Source organism: Aythya fuligula, chromosome 20, assembly GCF_009819795.1.
Source record: "Aythya fuligula isolate bAytFul2 chromosome 20, bAytFul2.pri, whole genome shotgun sequence".
Taxonomy (NCBI): domain Eukaryota; kingdom Metazoa; phylum Chordata; class Aves; order Anseriformes; family Anatidae; genus Aythya; species Aythya fuligula.
In genome coordinates, this window is record NC_045578.1 from 8,253,183 (window position 1) to 8,270,579 (window position 17,397).

The 17,397-nt window shown below is 47.1% G+C and overlaps 1 protein-coding gene across 1 annotated transcript in view; it reads left to right on the plus strand.

The window, feature by feature from the left end:
• The window catches only part of VPS53 (VPS53 subunit of GARP complex), a 61,179-nt gene that overhangs the window by 40,642 nt on the left and 3,140 nt on the right, over positions 1–17,397 (plus strand). The window contains exons 17-21 of the mRNA XM_032200848.1: positions 1,677–1,755; positions 7,180–7,328; positions 12,542–12,611; positions 13,815–13,952; positions 17,162–17,266. Of these exons, the coding sequence (XP_032056739.1) occupies positions 1,677–1,755; positions 7,180–7,328; positions 12,542–12,611; positions 13,815–13,952; positions 17,162–17,266 (541 nt within the window). The remainder of the gene's footprint in view (positions 1–1,676; positions 1,756–7,179; positions 7,329–12,541; positions 12,612–13,814; positions 13,953–17,161; positions 17,267–17,397) is intronic.

Genomic DNA, 17,397 nt, shown 5'->3' on the forward strand with positions numbered 1-17,397 from the left:
ATCCCAGGCTGCAGAGATTCCCCTTCTTTTAGATATTTTTCAGACCTTTTTAAGGGTGAATCCCTGACTGAAAGCTTGGGTTGCTGTGCTATCTTGTGTCACTGCTCAGTTTCCACAGTGGCTGCCTCAAGATGGTCGGTCGTGGACAGCTAATACCATGTGTTTTGGAAACTTTTATTGTATGGCTCGCGTTTAACTTTAAAGATGTCCAAACCTGGCAAACCATCAGGCCTGATGTATTTTGTAACAAAAGACTTTTTAATTGACTTTCAGTCTGTTCCAGCATAGAGCACTTTTTCAGTCTCCTGTCAGTTTAAGTCATAGCTATAAAACTCTCTTTGGCATTTACTCATTCAACATCAAACAAGTTGTTTCTTCTGGGATTTGATGTCTTGTTAGGCAGGATCATAAAGCAAATGATAAAACGTTGCTGATTACATACCCTGGGAAGCATTTCTTTCCTCACACAGAGTGCAGAGCTACCATGAACACCTTTAAAATAATTGACTGGGAGGGTTTTACTGCTGTGGAGGTTAAGCGTTTTCTTTGTGCTCTTCTTGAAGCTCAACAGAAGGAAAATTATGGTTGTTTAAACCCAGAAATCCATGCTTCTTCCCCACCTCGCCCCCTTTGATCTGTTTTGAGGTTATGGATAGTGTTCAGAGCCCCCTGAAATCCTGAGCTCACTGGGCTCTCTGTTAGAGCCCCAACAGCTTGCTTGTGGCCTCTGCTTCCTCGTCTTCAAATTTCTGTGTATCTGCCCAGAATTGTATGGGGCACATTTTTATGTGCATATTTTATGCACATAATCCTGAAGCTGTAAACAGGCATCTGCAGCAGATTTAAAGTTAAGTTGTTCTTAAAAACTATACTTAGTGAAATGCACTCACTTCTTGCTTTTAACAGGAGCTGTCTCCAGTGCAGGCACTGGGTTACGTGCCCCTGAGGGTGGTCTGAGCTGCTGCAGACGACGTTTCTTCACCATTACCTTAGGATCAGTTACACCTTTAGGCACATCATTGGGTTCTGAGCCTTACATAGAGGGATCAAACATCCCTCTAAGCAACGTTATGCTGTTTAAATATAAAAGAAAAAAAAAGTCTTTGTCCTTTAGTCTGGTATATGTCTTTGAGCAACTCAAACAATGGATGGCTGCAGTCCTAGACGTAGCGTAAATAAGGCTTCTGCCTTGATCTTCCCAAATGGGTGACACGCTCTGAACTCACATAGATGTACTTCCTAAAGTCATCTTCACAAGTTTCTGTGAGTAGTAGAATATTGACTGTGACTGCATAGCTGATTAATTCTTTTTTAAGGCTAGATTAAATTTTAAGCAGAATTCCCACCTGGCCCTAATCAGTACTCAGGGGGTTTCTCCTCTTCCTGATGCAGGGGGGTTGCCCAGTCTGACATCTTTGATCTCCAGCCCCTTTTATGTGTCAAAACAAAAAGATTAACTGAAAAACATCTCCTCTATGCTGAAGCACTTTGTGTGGCTCCCTAATGAACAGCGTGCAGATTTTCCAGGGTTCTTTTCAGTACAATTTTAGCCTTGTATATTCACAGCATAATGGATCTAGTGGATTTTCTTCCTTCCATGGTCAAATAAGACAGTTCTGGTACTGTATGAATACTGCTCTAAAACTTGTGCTTGATTTATTTTATTTTTTTTCCAGCGTGATCTCCAACAGCATACAGCTGTTAGTGCAGGACCTGGATGCAGCCTGTGACCCTGCCCTGACTGCGATGAGCAAGGTAAGGGTGGATTTGTTTTGGGGAGAGGGAACACGTAGAGTCTGCTGATGGCTTGATTTCACTCTTGACATATTCTTTACACTGCCCTAAGCCTTATCAATATATTGATTGCTTCTCTCTTCTTAGAGCAGCAATTGCTGTAGCTAGAAATATATCCTTCACTCCAAAAACTATAATTGACGTTAGAGCTTTCATTCTTTTGCAGCACATTAAAGCACACAGACAGTATAATATTTTCTGCAAGTATCTATTTCAGACTTTCCAATCCTAATGCTAGCAAGAGTCTTAAAGATTGGGAGAACTTTTTTTTTTTTTTAGCATGAAACTTCAAATGCTACACCTCATTTGCTATCTTCATTTTCTTTGAGGAGGAATTTTACTAGCCTGCTAGTTTGTGGCGGTTAGATGGAGGTGGTTGAAGGGTAATGTGGAATTGGGATTGAGCCCTATTGCTTCTGTGATCCTCTTGAGGACATATGGAGCCATTCCTAGAGAGGCCCATGTGATTAGTGCTTAAGGATTTTGTTGCAGTTACGCTGCTGGGTTTTATGTGTTTGAAATGCAGAGCTGTGGTTTCTTGCCAAAGTATTGTGAAAACCCAGACTGCTTTAGACGGAGGTGAAGACAACAAAAGTGGATTGCACTATTTTTTTTAATTAGAAATATTAAACATAGAGCTGCGTTTTTGTCAGATCAACACACTGTCTGGCTGCCATGAATTTTAATAACTTTCTGCTTTATGATGTACTCCAGCTGTAACCAGCCCCGCCACCCCCAACTAATATTTGAAGTGGAATGCAGCTAGCAGTAGAGCTTGTACATGTCCCACATGGAAAGAGGATTTCTTTTTCCCAGTAAAATATCACCATTAGGAAGGGCTTGGCACTGCAGGTGTCACTTGTTTGCTGTGACAGTTCCTCAGATCTCCTCCTGAACCCACCTAGTGTAGCAGTGTTTGAATCACTCAGCTCTAACTGTTTACACCCAAGTAAACCACAACCTTGAGAAAGCAGCAGCTGGTGGGCCATTTATTTTTGTCTTTGGAACACCAGTAAAATGCAGCATATGTGATGAGACTGACGATATATAAACAAGTTAAGTGCTGTGAAATTAACTAAATAAATACTTGTCACTGGTGCACACATTCCACTCTTCGCATCAGACAGAGTCCCTTTATATGATCTTTACTAGACCTGGGTTTGGTGCAGGAGTTGTTTCCCTCACCCTCCTCTAGCCTTTCCTTTAGGTCTGGCTTATTATTCTGACAGGTAAGTAAGAAATACATATAATTATTCAAACGCACAGTTAGTATTTAGAAATGTAAAATTTCAGTCCATATTGAAGGAGTTGATGCTGTTTGGCTGATTTATTGCAACTTTCCTGTGATGTGAAGGCACGTCTGTCTCAAGACCACTGCTCCATTAGAGCCCTTCCACTGACTAGCTTCTTTTCATTTACTTCACTCTGATATTCTCCAAGATTGAACATTGATGATCCTTTTTTTTTTTCTTGCAAAAATATTTGGTAACTATAGAAGTAAATTAAGAAATGCTTACACCTCTAAATCTGCTTTGGCTTCAGATGACACTGAGAGAGTTAACAGGGAATACAGCATCATGGATATTGCTTTCAGCTGGCAGTGATGCTCAGTTTTGCTGATTCTTGAACTTAGGCATTCTGGAAAAAATAGTAAATGATGACAAAGCTCCATTTTACAAAATCTGTAGGTGATAACCTTTACTCAAATTCTACAGCAGGTGTAAAATGATTAAACGTGGCCATAGGAGGGGAATGTGGGATAGGGGAGGGATTGGCCCTAAACCCCTGGTGCCATAATAATTTGAAAATATCTTATAGGATACTTTTATGCAAGTGCATTGCTCTCACTTCAGCCTGCCACCTGCACCGCCCCATGTCTAAGTGAACAGGTTTGCTCTTGTCGCTTGTGGTCATTTGCTCTGTGGTTGTGAAAGTTGTTCACTACAATTTTCAATATCAGAGCTGCTTCTGAAATAAACGTGGGCTCCCAGAAAGGCATGTCTGTATTTTGGAGCTGTTGATGGCACAGATAGCTATAGCTTGTCCCCAGTGCAGAGCCAGCAGCTGTGCTAGCTCCAAGGGGCCCTGTTCTCTGCTGCTCTGCAGGGCTCGGTAGCTCTTAACAGCGAGTGCATGAACACCATGGTGGGAAGAACAAATATGTAGACAATTTCCTCCTGGTGACAGGGCTACCAGTGTGGTACAAGTGCCCCTGTAAATTCTGGGGGACTCCTGCTAACGGTGTGGTACCCTGGGACAGAGCACACACAATTCCCCTGCTGTCCTGGGCGTTGTAGACGTTGGTGTGTGCACCTGGAGGGCTAAGGTAAGGAGGAGCAGCCACTGGGGAAGTTTGGGTGCTGACAACAAATCACCTGGTGCTGCACAGAACTTTTTGTGGATGACAAAGTACCGTGAACGCGTTGTGGCATTTAAGTTGCCTGGTGTGCTTTTTAATTGTTGGGAAGAGGAACTGCTAAGCTGCATGAGATATTTTTGCCCCAATTAAGTTTATGGATTGCGCTGGATAAGGTTTTATTTATTTGCTGAATTAAACATCAATTTATATGTAAAACTGTGTATGTAAGTGGGACTGGGGGATATTTTAGTGCCTTATGTAGCTTGCTTGCTGTTTTTTATATTTTGCTAAAAAAAAAACCCTTCTGGCACAGCTGTAATTTCCCACTTCCTTACAATTGAGTGGACAACAGCAAGTGCTTAAGCACGGAGCTTTAATGATCTCTCCACTACATCCAAGGAAAACCCAAGAGTAGAGCGATCGGAGCTGCCAGCTGCTTAATAAAAGTCAGTGTGAGTGCACTGCAGCCAGCAGACAAGGTGCAGCATACAGCAGAGTGCAAACTAAAATGGTTTCAAAGGCAGTGATATCTGCTGCCTGCATCACCCTCTGGCCTTCCTCCACCCTCCCACCTCTTCCTGCCTGGGTGACACAAGGTCAGGGGAGAAGGCGGTGGCTTGGTAGTGTGGGTGCTGCCTGTGCCCCCTACCAGAGCCTCTAACGATGTTCTCTACATCCCTACCCTAATGAGTAGGGATGCTCGTGTGCGTGGGGAGACTTGGAGACTGATTCATCCCTGGTTAAATCCACAAAGCGACCCCGTTAGCTGGAGACCCATGTCCGTACTGGGTATGTCACAGGGACCTGGTGGTTCCTAGTTTGGCTCTTTCACCCTACTCCTGTCTCTTTGGGGACATAGGGACACATTGGGACATGGGGTTCACAGCCAGGTGGACCTGGGAGCACTTTAGGGCTTCCATTATGCCCAGAACTTACAGCTCTTGTTTTGTACCAAACCACTCTGGTTTTGCTCACGGTTTCTCTTTTCTCCTCCCCTTCCTTAGGAAAGCACCCTAAAATCCTGAGGGCTGTGTGTTTGTGCTATGGAAAACCAACTCTGAGGGTATCACGGGTCCCTGCTGTGCAGCCAGCCACGTCACCCGGGTCTTTGGGGCGTGCGGGTGCTTGGGGCTTCTCCCTGGGGCTGCCGAGCGCGACGCCTCTGCTCCTGTCCTGCTCCTGCCCTTGGGGCTGGTTCTGTGTGTAGGCTGTGTGGATATCCCAAGAAAAACATAGGATGGGGGAAAAGGAGGAATAAATTTAAAACGACAGGAACAAAGCTTTACCAGAAGAGTTGGGCTCGTATTTCTTCTGATGACTTTTCAGTATGTGTGCTATTCCTTTCATTGCAGCTACTGGGTTTTTTTCTGGTGGAACGCACCCACACGCACACACGCACAAAGGGCTATTTTTACTGCTCGTGCTTTAAAGGCTCGGTTGTAAAGTATTGCTTTTGGAATGAAAAGCAACAAAATGAGAAGGCTACTGTTTTGTTGTTGTTGTAATAATTCAGCTCAGCAGTCCCTTCCCACTTTCTGGCTGATCCTGTGTATGGGGACGGTCTGTTCGTTTGGGAATGGCCAGCGCTGGGAGGCTGTGTGCGAGTCCATCAGGGAGGCAGGCACAGAGCCTTTTCTTCTGATGTGAAAATTGCCACAAGCCACAGAAAAGCAGTTGTCTTCCGAGCAATCTTCCAGCTGAAAGTAAGACGGAATTAAAACCTGTAGAGCAAGTGATGAAAGAAATCTCCCTGCTAGCTCCCCGGTTACTGTGCGATGAGCACTTCAGGGTTTTGTTTGCTTGGCTAAAAGAAAAGATAGCTGTGGTAGGATGTGTGTAGGCTCTGGCAGACACTGATTTTGCAAAGACTTAGGCTTCTTTGCCCATCAAGTCACTTATGCTGCATGTTTGGGTGTAATTGAACAAGCTGGGTTGCAGGGCGCAAAGTAGCTGTTTCTAAATTAAAGATAGGAATTTTTTAAAAAGTTGCATGAAAAATCCAGAACTTTTGAAGAAAGGTTTGAGGACAAACCTAATCAAAAGATAAAACTCATCTTCTGCATCTGCCCAGTTTTCTGTCCTGATTTTCATACAAATTTTATTCTTGTTCGATCTCCAACATCAAGAGTTGCACCTCCACCTTGCTACATGGAGCACGTTGCAGAGTGCATCGTCTCTGAACAGTAGCGGTGCTAAGAGCACTTTCACCTGGGAACATGAGCACCCAGCAGACTTTGTATGCACATGTTTTGCCAGGGACATCAGGGTCCTACCCAATTCTTTTTTTTTTTCAAACGACTTGTACTGTGTGCTCACTGTGCTTTTTCAAATAAAGCTCTGAGGAAGGCGAGGGAGCCACATATCTGGCTAACAGGGAACAGTCTGTTGCATTTCTGCTGATGGTAAATGAAAACGCAAAAAGAATTACTCAACCTCTCATTTTATTTTTTAATGTGTATTTGGGCTGAGGTGAAGCTGGCATCCTGGCTGGTACACCAGAAGTGTTTTCAATGTGAGCTACGCTGGTGTAGAGTGTTTTGGCCTTTGAGACTATTTCTACCTCTTCCATCTATCTGTCATCAGTCTCACCAGTATTAAAGCTTTGGCTGCCATACAGGAATCCAGACTTTGCAAGCTTGCAGTTATTTTCTCAAATGCCTGTAATCAGGATTTATATGGGCACTTCATCCCAGAAAACTGGGAACTGTTACATATTGAAGCAGTGTAGGGTGCTCCAAAAGCCTTTTTACTGCTAATGTTTCCCATTACCAGGCAGAATCTCTCTCCGCTCTGGTGCAAAAAGGGCCATTTTGGGTTTCCCTCCTTTGTGTTTTGTTCTGGGAATGGTTTTGATCAATCAGTGTAGTGACGAAGAACATAACCTTGGTCGTGGTGAATTGCAGAGGCAGTCTCTTGATTATTCCTTAGAGATCCTTTGGCAGGAAGCTCGTACAGTTTTCCTTGCGTATCACTTGAACCCTAATGAGTTACACAGTCTTTTTGCTTGTTTTTTCCTCTCTGTGCAGATGCAGTGGCAGAACGTGGAACACGTTGGCGATCAGAGTCCTTATGTCACCTCGGTAATCCTCCACATCAAGCAGAACGTCCCCATCATCCGCGACAACCTGGCATCCACGAGGAAGTACTTCACTCAGTTCTGCATCAAGTTCGCAAAGTAAGTTACCTACACGGCAAAGAATCCCTCAGGGCCTCTGCTTTCACTACTCTGTGCGTGACGATTTGCCTCCTCGGTGCCTGGGCAAAGACCCTTCCCACCCAGGGAGAGCACAGAGGGAGGTGGTGAAGGGCAGCAAGCACCAGCAGCTGCTGGCAAGGTTGAAAGACACTTGAATTTCTTGTCTCAAGTTTCTTGCTGAGGCAGATTTTCTCAGACATTTGCACTGATTGGTTCCTTCTTGTGTGCCTAAACCATTCCATAAAATATTTTGATGATCAGTGGTCACTTTTTGCCAAGTACGGAAGGTTTGGGGCTGGACATTTTAAAAAAGCTGAATATAGAGGACTATTACTGAGGAGTTGACAGCTCTTGTTATGGAAACCTGCTTTTCCTTCAGTGATAAAAGACTGAAGTACTTCAAGCACATAAATTTTGGTGCATCATTTGCCTTAAAGTAGCTTATCTATCAATTGTAGGACTGTAAGGATGGCAAGAGTAATGAATAAATTCTAAGTTAACAGATTAAAATCTGCTTTTCTGTGCAAAAATGTTTCAGAAAGAAGTGGAAAAGTACATTTGGATTTTGAGGGTAATTATGAGTGTCTTCCCGGCGAGTCACTTGATGTTGGGCAGGGTGAAAGGAACTGGAAGGTGAGACAGGAATTCCCCTTGCCTTTGGAATCAGGGTTGAGGGTGAAGTCCAAACTTAGAAGCTGTGTCCAAAACCAAAAGTCTCTTTTTTTGGGAATACACTTCGAACTCTTTCCTGCTTTCCTGAGACCAGTTGGGCTCTGCATGCCAGTGCCCCATGAAAAAGCCCTGGGAAGAGCTGGCTGGTTGTGTACAACCAGTTGCATGGGCATGGGGCTGTCCTGGTAGAGGCTTGGGAGCAGTACCACACGTATCATATGTCACTCTTCGAAACACTTAAACATTTCATTCATTTCTGATAAGCTAATCATCCTGAAATAAACTGCATGGCCTGGCAGTTACTGTGTGGGTTTGAGACCAGAAGTTCAGTTCCTGCTTCAGCAGGAAAAGATGCAGTAGGCTCTCGTGAGAACCGTTAGCTTTCGCAGCGGGGAGGCTGGCCTGAGAGCTTCGTTCCCCCTTTCTATCTCTGGGTACTCATTAGTTTGCATTAAAGAGCAGTTACTGATAAATCATATTATGACATTGCCCATAATCACTGTTTGAAATACTGTCCCAGTCGAAATTTATTGCACTTAAGCCTTCTGTGTGGTTACGCTTGAATTTTATATCGCTAACATGGTGATAAATAATATAAAAAAACATTTACTCAGCTGTTCATAGCACATTCTTAATACCTCAGCTTAGTTGTCTCCCTTTTAACTTTATTGCTAAGCACATACCGAGTAAACTCCAGGTAAAATACCCAACTCTCACATTCAAGAAGCGTTGAAACCTAAACTGAGGGCCTTCCTCAGGGCTTGCTCTATGGAAGATCACAGAAACCTGCAAAAAAACTACTTTAAAATCTTTTTAATAGTACTACATCCCTGATGGGTGGCACATGAAAATTAAGACACAGTCCAGAATTGAATGGATTGCAGATCAAGTGCAGAAGTGAAAATTTGGTTGCAGGAGAGCAATCCCTAAATACTGGGATTTTGCCAGACAGTGTTTAGAGTTCTGTGCCACTTGCTTTTCAGGAAAGCTATCAGAGTGATAACAGTGCATTATCTACTTAAAACCCTTCTGATGTTTTAATGTGCACAAGCATTTGTGTGCTTGAGGCTCTGAATTCTTATGGAATATGCTGGCCTGTCTAATATAAATACCTGGCTTTTTGTGTGCTCCACCACGCTGAAAATCCTTTTAACAGGCGTTGTGCTCCTCTGTACATTAATGCCTGTGTCTCTGAACTGGCAGCCACTTCTCAGCTCTAATGGCTTGTGTGTAGGGCTGGTATTGAGTTACAGGACCACAGGGGAGAAGGCATCGAAAGTCACTAAATTTAAAGCTGAGGGATCCGAGCCAAGTCTGGGAGAAGAAAAATTGCCATCCGAAATCGCATCAATCCTCTAACCTGATCTGTCGCTTTTGCTTTGTTGTGACCAACGTGCAGCCCTCGCTCCTCCGAACAGCGAGAAGCAGCTGAAGCCACCGACGTCCCGGAGGTGCTGGCAGGCTGCTGAAGGGCTCTGCTCCCCTGCACCCCGGGCCTTATCCTCTGAAATCAAAAAAACCACAGCAGTGTGGGGCTGGGGCTGCTCTGCTGGGGTGCGTGTGGGCACTCGGTGACCTGACCTCGGGGACGAAGAGCCGAGAGGCAGGAAAAACAAACAGCTCTCCCCTTGCCAGAACAGCGGGGCGTTAATCACAAACAGCTCAACGCGCTGGGTGACTGCACTGCACCTCCCTGCGACCGCCCTGGCCTTCGGATCCAGCTTGGAGCGTGAGGAGTCGGGAGAAGGATTGCAGTGAGGAGGCTCCTGCTGGTTTTCTAAGCCCGGGTGAGTCTGCGAGGGCTGGCCACCGCCTCGAGGGCGGCGTGAAGCAAACAGTGACACCAGGATGCCTGGAATGATATCCTGGAGTAGCTCATCTCCCGCCGGGGAGACAGCTTGTGGTTGCATCTCTGTCTGCCTTAGCGAAGCGTTGTGTTTAATGCATCATCAGCGCAGGGGATAAAGAAAACACAGGCTTTGGCAGAGCCACACCCTCGGATGGAAGCCTCTCAGATGCTGGGGTTTCTGTGCTTTAGGTTCCTGCTCCGCCTCGCGCTGCTTGATTTTTACGCTGGGGACTTGTCTGCTTCTATGGAGAAGATTTTGCTGGATTCCGTTTTATGGCTGAAACTGCAAACGATTTCTGGCATCCAGTCGAGCTCCGTGGATGTGCAGGGAGTAAAGGCAGTCAGAGTACAAAACCGTGCGCGCAGCCTTTACCGCTGGAGACGCACGTACCGCTCACGTCAGGATCGCCTGCGGTACGCTCCGAGAGCCAAACTTCGAGCCCAGCCCAGGCAAGAAACCCGAGCAAATTTTTCACTTAAGCGCAACTGCTCTCGACGGTCTTTGCTAGACAAAAAAAAAAAAAAAAAAAAAGCCTCAAAAAAAACAGAGCAGTCCTTGGATCTGGTGTTTTGTCTTGTCTGTCCTGCCGGAGTCGAGAAGCTGTTTCCAATAAGACAGCGTGAAATAACAGGCGTGCAGGGATGGAAGGTTGCTCTACCCTGCTGCAGTGCTTGTGGGTGGCCATCCTAAAAGGCCTGGGAATTGTTTCAGGCAAGGGAGGGCTGTCTGTGGGAGACCGTGTGGTTATATAGCACAAAAAAAATAGAAAAAGAGGAGAGCAGGGGGGTTCCTTTGCCTGCCAGTCTGCCACCATGCAGCACGAAAGGCTCTCCCTGTTTCTCCTGCACAGCATGAGCGTTAGCTCTGTGCCTGACCCTACAGAGAGAGAGAGCTGGACCCCCATGCAAGATCAAAGGTACAATTAACCTCTTGTGCTCTTCCACTCGTAGCAAGCTGCTGCCTCCAGAACTGCTGGCAATTGTTCATTTTGCAGGACTGCCGAAGCTCCAGCTGTGCTTGGCACTCTCTAATTGCCCTCTGGGAATTATTTATACACCTGAAAAATGGACTGGTAAGATAGGTTATGTCTCTGCTTTAATGCTTTAGTGCAAGAGGAGACGGGGCTTGTTTTCCTCCTCTTGCTTGGCTTTTGTTGCCAAGGTCGTCTCTCTGGTGGCCAAATTCAAAGCTGTTTGGGGCAGCCCAGTAGCTGGTTCTCAGCAATGATTTGAAATTGTTCGACTTGACACCTCTCCAGGAAAAGATGATTCAGTGAGAGAGGTCGTGGCTGTGTCTGAGGGAAGGAGCCTTTGCTTGGAAAGATTCTTTGTTGAGCCATTTCTTTTGATTTGCTTAGCAGCTTGGCACGCTCCGTGCCTGAGTTACGCTTTTGTCATTCTTTCATGAGAAAGGGGTGAAAAATAAAAGCCCTGGCTTGGAAAACAGGTGGCAGGACAAACAAGATGCTGTCCGTGCTCCCTTGTTCATGGAAAGGAAACAGCTCAACAGATGCAAGGGGGAACCACACTGAAATTAGATCACCGTAAGCAGCACCTCGTTCAAGAGGACAAAAACCAGACCAACTTGCAAGAACTCGGGACAGAGATGCCAAAATCCAAGACCTGCCACCAGATCATGGACGGGGCCCTGGAAACAGCGTGAGCCCTGCAGGTGTTCAACCAGCGAAGGCCATGTGGAAGAGTCAGAGTATGTCATAAAAGCAAAGTAAAAGGAAGTAAAACAGTAAAAGGAAGACAACAGGATTGGTGTCATGGTCCTGACAGATGGCTCACCCCTTCCAGAGGGGTTTGCTCTGCTGCCTCTGACTCCTCACGCTCACTTCAGGGTTTTCCTGGGGCTGCAGCTTGGTAGGGCAGGAGCTTGTCTGGCCAGCCCCCCTGATAAAAGGGAGCATCAGCTTTCCCACTGAAGGGCGAAGCTACCACAAAGCCTCGTATCAAGAAGCAAAAGGCTAAAACCAAAGCTGATGTTCTGGAAGACGTTGCCCAAGGTGATGAATGTTGGGCTTAGCTTCTGCCTTTGCCAATTTCTGCACTGTTGTGTGTGTCATTTAATAATCTTTGAGTCTAAAGCCCATGTTAGTAAAAGAGGGTAATGGTGTTTTCCTTTTCACAAAGCTTCTCATCGCCCTGATTGTGTTGGCTAGGAGCTGTCTGGAAGAGTGCCGCGCTGTGCGAATGGCCAGGGCCCAGCAGACCTCCAGCCTTGGCTGGACCTCAAGTCCAGTCTGTAGTGTGCATGCTATGGAATTACTAGTATGCAGTGAAATGTAGGTCCTGGATACAATCAAGATACTTCCACTCCATGAGTAGCTGCACAAATCTTGGTGTGTTGCTGTAGTTGTCATGTGCAATAGTTTGCTTGTTCTTGAGCTTGTACTGTAGCACTTCATGTGTACTCTGTAGGAATTTATGTACGGAGTATGTATGCAACTTCTCAACTTTAAGATCAGCATAGATATAAAAAAAAAAAATAAATCAGTTACGATTCTTTCGCATTTAGTATTCTTCATGTGCCCAGTCAGATGGAGAACCATGCACTTTGTCTCTGTGGAAAGCTGTGCTGTTCTGTTCTTGTGTGCTTTGTTGCCACAGAATATTGTACGACTCCAAATGCTGACATTTGTGTCATTTTGTGTCTCCTCTGCAGCTCCTTCATTCCCAAGTTCATTAACCACCTCTTCAAGTGCAAACCCATTAGCATGGTGGGAGCAGAACAGGTAAGCAAGCAGTCACGTTGGCAGTAGTATTTCACTTCTGTGCTCAAAAAGTAAAAGGGTAAAAAGGGGCTGAGAACTGTTACATGGCCTGAATTTGGTACAGCTGAGTGCTCTCTGGTTGTCTGGAAATTGCACAGTCAGTGTAAGGCACCAAAGATACGTTCTGGTGGAGGACAGGGTTAAAGCAGATGTGTAGTGGTCTGGCCACAGTTGACCCTGTAAGGTGGGAGGGAGGTCCTAGGCACCTTCCCAGGCAGCTGAGCTCTCCCTCTGCCAGTCAAAGCACCGTAACAACAAACCTCCGAAGCACGTGCCTAATGTGTCACGGTGAGATCGTCTTCGCTGTGCTCATGGAAAGGAAAAGCGAGTTGCTTATGACAAACGACTGCAAGAAGCTCCCATGTCTTTCTCAGACTGTTGCTTTTACATCCCATTTTTCTCAAAGTAGGTAATCGCTCAGTCCCTTTGCTGCTACTTTCAGATTTCTAGCCCTCACCGGTCTTTTCTCACCTCTTTAAACACACACAGTGTAATCAGAAGGGTGCAGTATTTGGGGTAACTTTCTCTACGATATTCTAACCCCCAACACTTCATTATCTGGCAGTAGTTGAGCACTCTGCTGAATTTAGCTGCTCCTTGCTGCTTGTATAGCTGCTGGTCTGGTAAAAAACAGCATACAACAGGCTGTGAGCTTCATGTGTCAGTGAGCACAGGATATTGCTTAGTTCTGTGTTGTAGTTCTCTTTAAAATAAGAAAAAAATCAAGTGGTTGAGTAAATGCAGAAATCCTGATATAATTGCTGATTAGCTGCAAGAGAAGGTAGGGTGTTAATTCATTTGACCTTGATATTTAAATAATGGCACACCTACAGGTAATCAAGGTGTTCCAGTTTATGCTGTCAAAGGGAAGAGGACAGAGAAATCCGCCTGTGCCAGGTGCTTTGCAGCCACAAGTCACTGCAAGCAGAATCAGCAACTCTGTCAGAGTCAGCAACTGGTGCTGATAAATAGCCGTGGGGATAAACAGGCGAGGGTGATCTTGTCTCCTTGAAGTGCCGTGACAAGGGTCAGTTCCTTCTGCAGCCCCGTTACCGGGATGTTTTCAGCGTGAGAAGCGTTATACTTTTAAGCCTGTTGGATTACAGCAGCTAAAGCAGCCTGGTTTACGGGGCCTGGCTAACGGGGTGCAATTTGCTGTTGCAGCTGCTGCTGGACACCCACTCCCTGAAGATGGTTCTCCTGGATCTGCCTTCCATTGGGTCCCAGGTGGTGAGGAAGGCTCCCGCCAGCTACACGCGGATAGTGGTGAAAGGCATGACTCGGGCTGAAATGATCCTGAAGGTAACTCAAGACTTTTGATAAGCTGCCAGCCAGACTGCTGGGCTGGGAACCGGAGCGAGCGAATTCCAGGGGGCCCTTCCTTTGAACGCAGCGTTGCAGAGCGCACGTGAATGTATGCGTGCTCGTAGGGGTATGCTGCCAGCTGTTCTAGAGACCTGGCTGATTTGCCTTGGTTTTGCTGCCGCTCCCTTTTAACGTAGCCTTTGGGTTTTGGTCCTCATTTTTCAAGATAACTTGAGCGCTCGAGTTCTGCTTCCCAAAAGAGTCGGGGCACCAGACTTCCTTGGGAGCTCGTGAAAATCGGAGCTAACATCCCTAAGTGTCTGCCTCGGGGCAAAGCCTCCAGTTCAGGTTACTCCAGGCCTTTGTGCAGACTCCATCACGCAGGGGAGCCAAGCCGTGCTTGAGTCACCTGTTTACTGTCTAGTGTAACAGCCAGTGCAAACATGTCTGGGTTACTGTATTCACCAGAGTCCTTTTTCATTTTCCAGACCTGGTGCCTGGAAAATGACCCAAAAGCAGTGTGTTGTCTTCATAAAGCGTAACAAGCAAAGCGATCTCCCTGCCTCCCCTTCCCCCCCGCTGTTGTCTCTCTGAAATAAGAAGTCAGGCTTGATCCCAGGGGAAGCCCTGGGAGCTTTGCAGTTGTGCTCTGCCGGGCAGGGGCTTGTCCCCCACTCGCTCTCAGCACTGTGGGGATGTGACTTGGTGGCACCGGTGTCAGGCGGGGTGGCCAGGCAGCAGCAAGAGCCTTGCACAAACCACAGCAGAGGCAAGGAGGGGTTGGACCCGATGGGGTTGGGCCCGGTGATCTCTTGAGGTCCCTTCCAACCCCCACAGTTCTGTGATTCTGTGGGTGCAGGGGCTGGGTTCCCGCTGCTCACTGTGGCTCCCTAGGCAGTGTCACCATTCAGTTTGCTCTCTGACTTCATAAATTAGTTCTGAATTTCTCTGCTTTTGAAATAAAACGACTGAGGTGTTAGTGGATGAGTTAAAGCAAGTCTAAATTTTTGTAGAAATGACCTGGAGAAAAATTGCTTTTTATTGTTAACAGGAGCAGGAAGATGGGTGCCTGCTGCATACACAATCAGGTCTTTCCTTGAAGCTCGCATACACAATCAGGAAAGCAGTGGAAGTAATTTCTGTCCCCTTAATATCACCCTGGCTTCATCGGGGCTGACGTGAAGGCAGCGTAGGAAATGGATTGCTGCCGCTCAGCCCTGAGCCTCGGGCAGCGAGCGGTGGAAGCGTGGCAGGTTCACAGGCATCAGCAGCACGGGTGCCTTTTCAGACATCCCATCCTTGCCGTGCCTCTGCATAAAGCACTTCTGCCGGCCCCAAGTGAGGGCTCAGTGTCAGAGCAGGTAGTAATTAAACAGCGACACGCTCACAGCGTTGGATGCTCCACGGAGAGATTTTTACAAAATAAAACCTGCCCCATATAATCGGCAGGCGAGCAGGCTGAATGCTGATGGAGATCTGTTAATTGTAGTGGCTGAACGTGATTGCCCAAAGTCTGGGCAACCCACAGCCCAGCATCTGGGGCTAGTGTCAGCACCAGCCTCTTGGTTATGGGGTAGAAGAGCCTCTCAGAAGTGCCCGTTCGTGCTGAGCCACCGGTATTTCTGCAGGACAGTTTGCCTGCAGGAGCCCAGAGCTGGCTGTTTGTCTTTGCCCATTCTGTTTGCCTTGCGGGTCGTCTCTTTCTGTCGGTGCTCGGCCTGACTCTCTGCTGCTTCCAAATTGTCCATTAAAGAGTCTTTTTTGTAAGAACTCTCTCACTCCATCAAAAGTACGGGCTAATGCCCTCCTCCTCGGGGTTTGCAGGGCTCTCCTACACAGTACAGAGGCTGTTCAGAAGCAATGCTGTGCTGCACGCAGTGCCACCACACAGTGCTGCGTCCTTGTACCAGCGCAGCTAATTCAGTGGGAGCATCGTTAAGCCCGTAGATGGCACAAACAAATTATTTCATTGAAGCCGTAGAAAGCGCAGATGCGAGCAGGGAGGAGGGAATCTCAGCGCACACATCCCACAGAGCTGTTTCCTTTCTCCTCTGGCTCCGGTGTCTGAAGTTCCAGCTTTTCATCTTGGCATACGATTTTTACAAGGGCTGTAAATTAAGGCTTTATAAGCGTACACACGGCTATGATGTTTCATTGGTCTGAAGTGCAGCGAAAGAAAGAAACGTCTCGGTGACAGAATGCAGCGTGGGGTGAGATGGGTCAGTGGAAACATATGGAAACGTTTTCAGAGACAGGGAAGAGTCTGGTCCTGGGCTGTTCCTGCCCTACATGTGCATATGTACTTCCCAGAGAGGTGCTTCTGTTCCCGAGCATTACCTAAAGGTGTTCTTCATGGAGCTCACAGCTCGTGTAGGGAAAATACACCAATGAGTAAGGAATCATCTTCCTAGCTCCAAGTCCCCGTTTTAATTTTATTCCTGACTTGGCTGTTGTTGGGCCGGGGAGGGTCAGAGCTCCAGGGCAGAAGGCAGCAGGGGTGCACGCTGCAGCCCAGCCTCCCAGAGGTGTGTGCAGGAGGGGCTGCACCCGAAGCATGTAGCAGCTGGGAGCACCCGTACAGCCCTGAAGCAGCTCACTCTGCCCCACACTGTTCTGGGGAGGGGAGGAAGCATCTGCAGGAAGAGTGCTGTCAGGGTGTCCTGTGAGATGCTGTGTCTGTTCTGCTTCTGCACAGGAGGGAGGCACAGCTGAAGGGAGGCTCTGGGCAGCCTCCAGCCTCCTGCTGCCCGATCCCCCAGTGGGCTTGGGGCTCCCGAAGTGCCCCCTGCCACCAGCGCTGCCTTTCTTCCCCAAGCAACCACCGACTGCCCGGCAAGGCTTCCCCATGCAACGAGATAAAACCTTGAGCTCTGACAACACGCTAGTGCCTGCCAGCTGACGAGCACACAGACAAAGTCCTGCTGCTCTTTGCAACGCGGTGCACAGCTCCTGCAGCACCTCGGTCTGAGAACTGCTGGCTGGGCAGGAAGAGACCCCGTGCTCTTCTCTGCTCCTAGGCTGCTCTTCACGTTGCTATTCTTCCCTCACATTTATCTCTCAGTTACTATCAGCACATAAAACATCTTTCCTGTTCCTTAAGCATTTTATTTTATGATAAACCAGTCTTGCTGTCGCTCCTCTGCCTGAACTGAGCAGTGGCTTTACCTCCTAAAAGTTGTCTGATTTTTTTTTTCTTATCTTGGCAGGTGGTCATGGCTCCGCACGAGCCCCCGGTTGTGTTTGTTGACAATTACATCAAGCTCCTTGCTGACTGCAGCACTGACACTTTCCAGAAGATACTGGACATGAAGGTTAGGATCAGTCCTGTACGGAGATTGCTGGGGAGTTTTTCAGTAGAAATATAGAGGGGTTTGGGAGTGGGCAAAGCACTCTTTAAGGCAAGTGTATCCTCTGTACTCTGAAAGTGTCTGGAGTTGCTAAT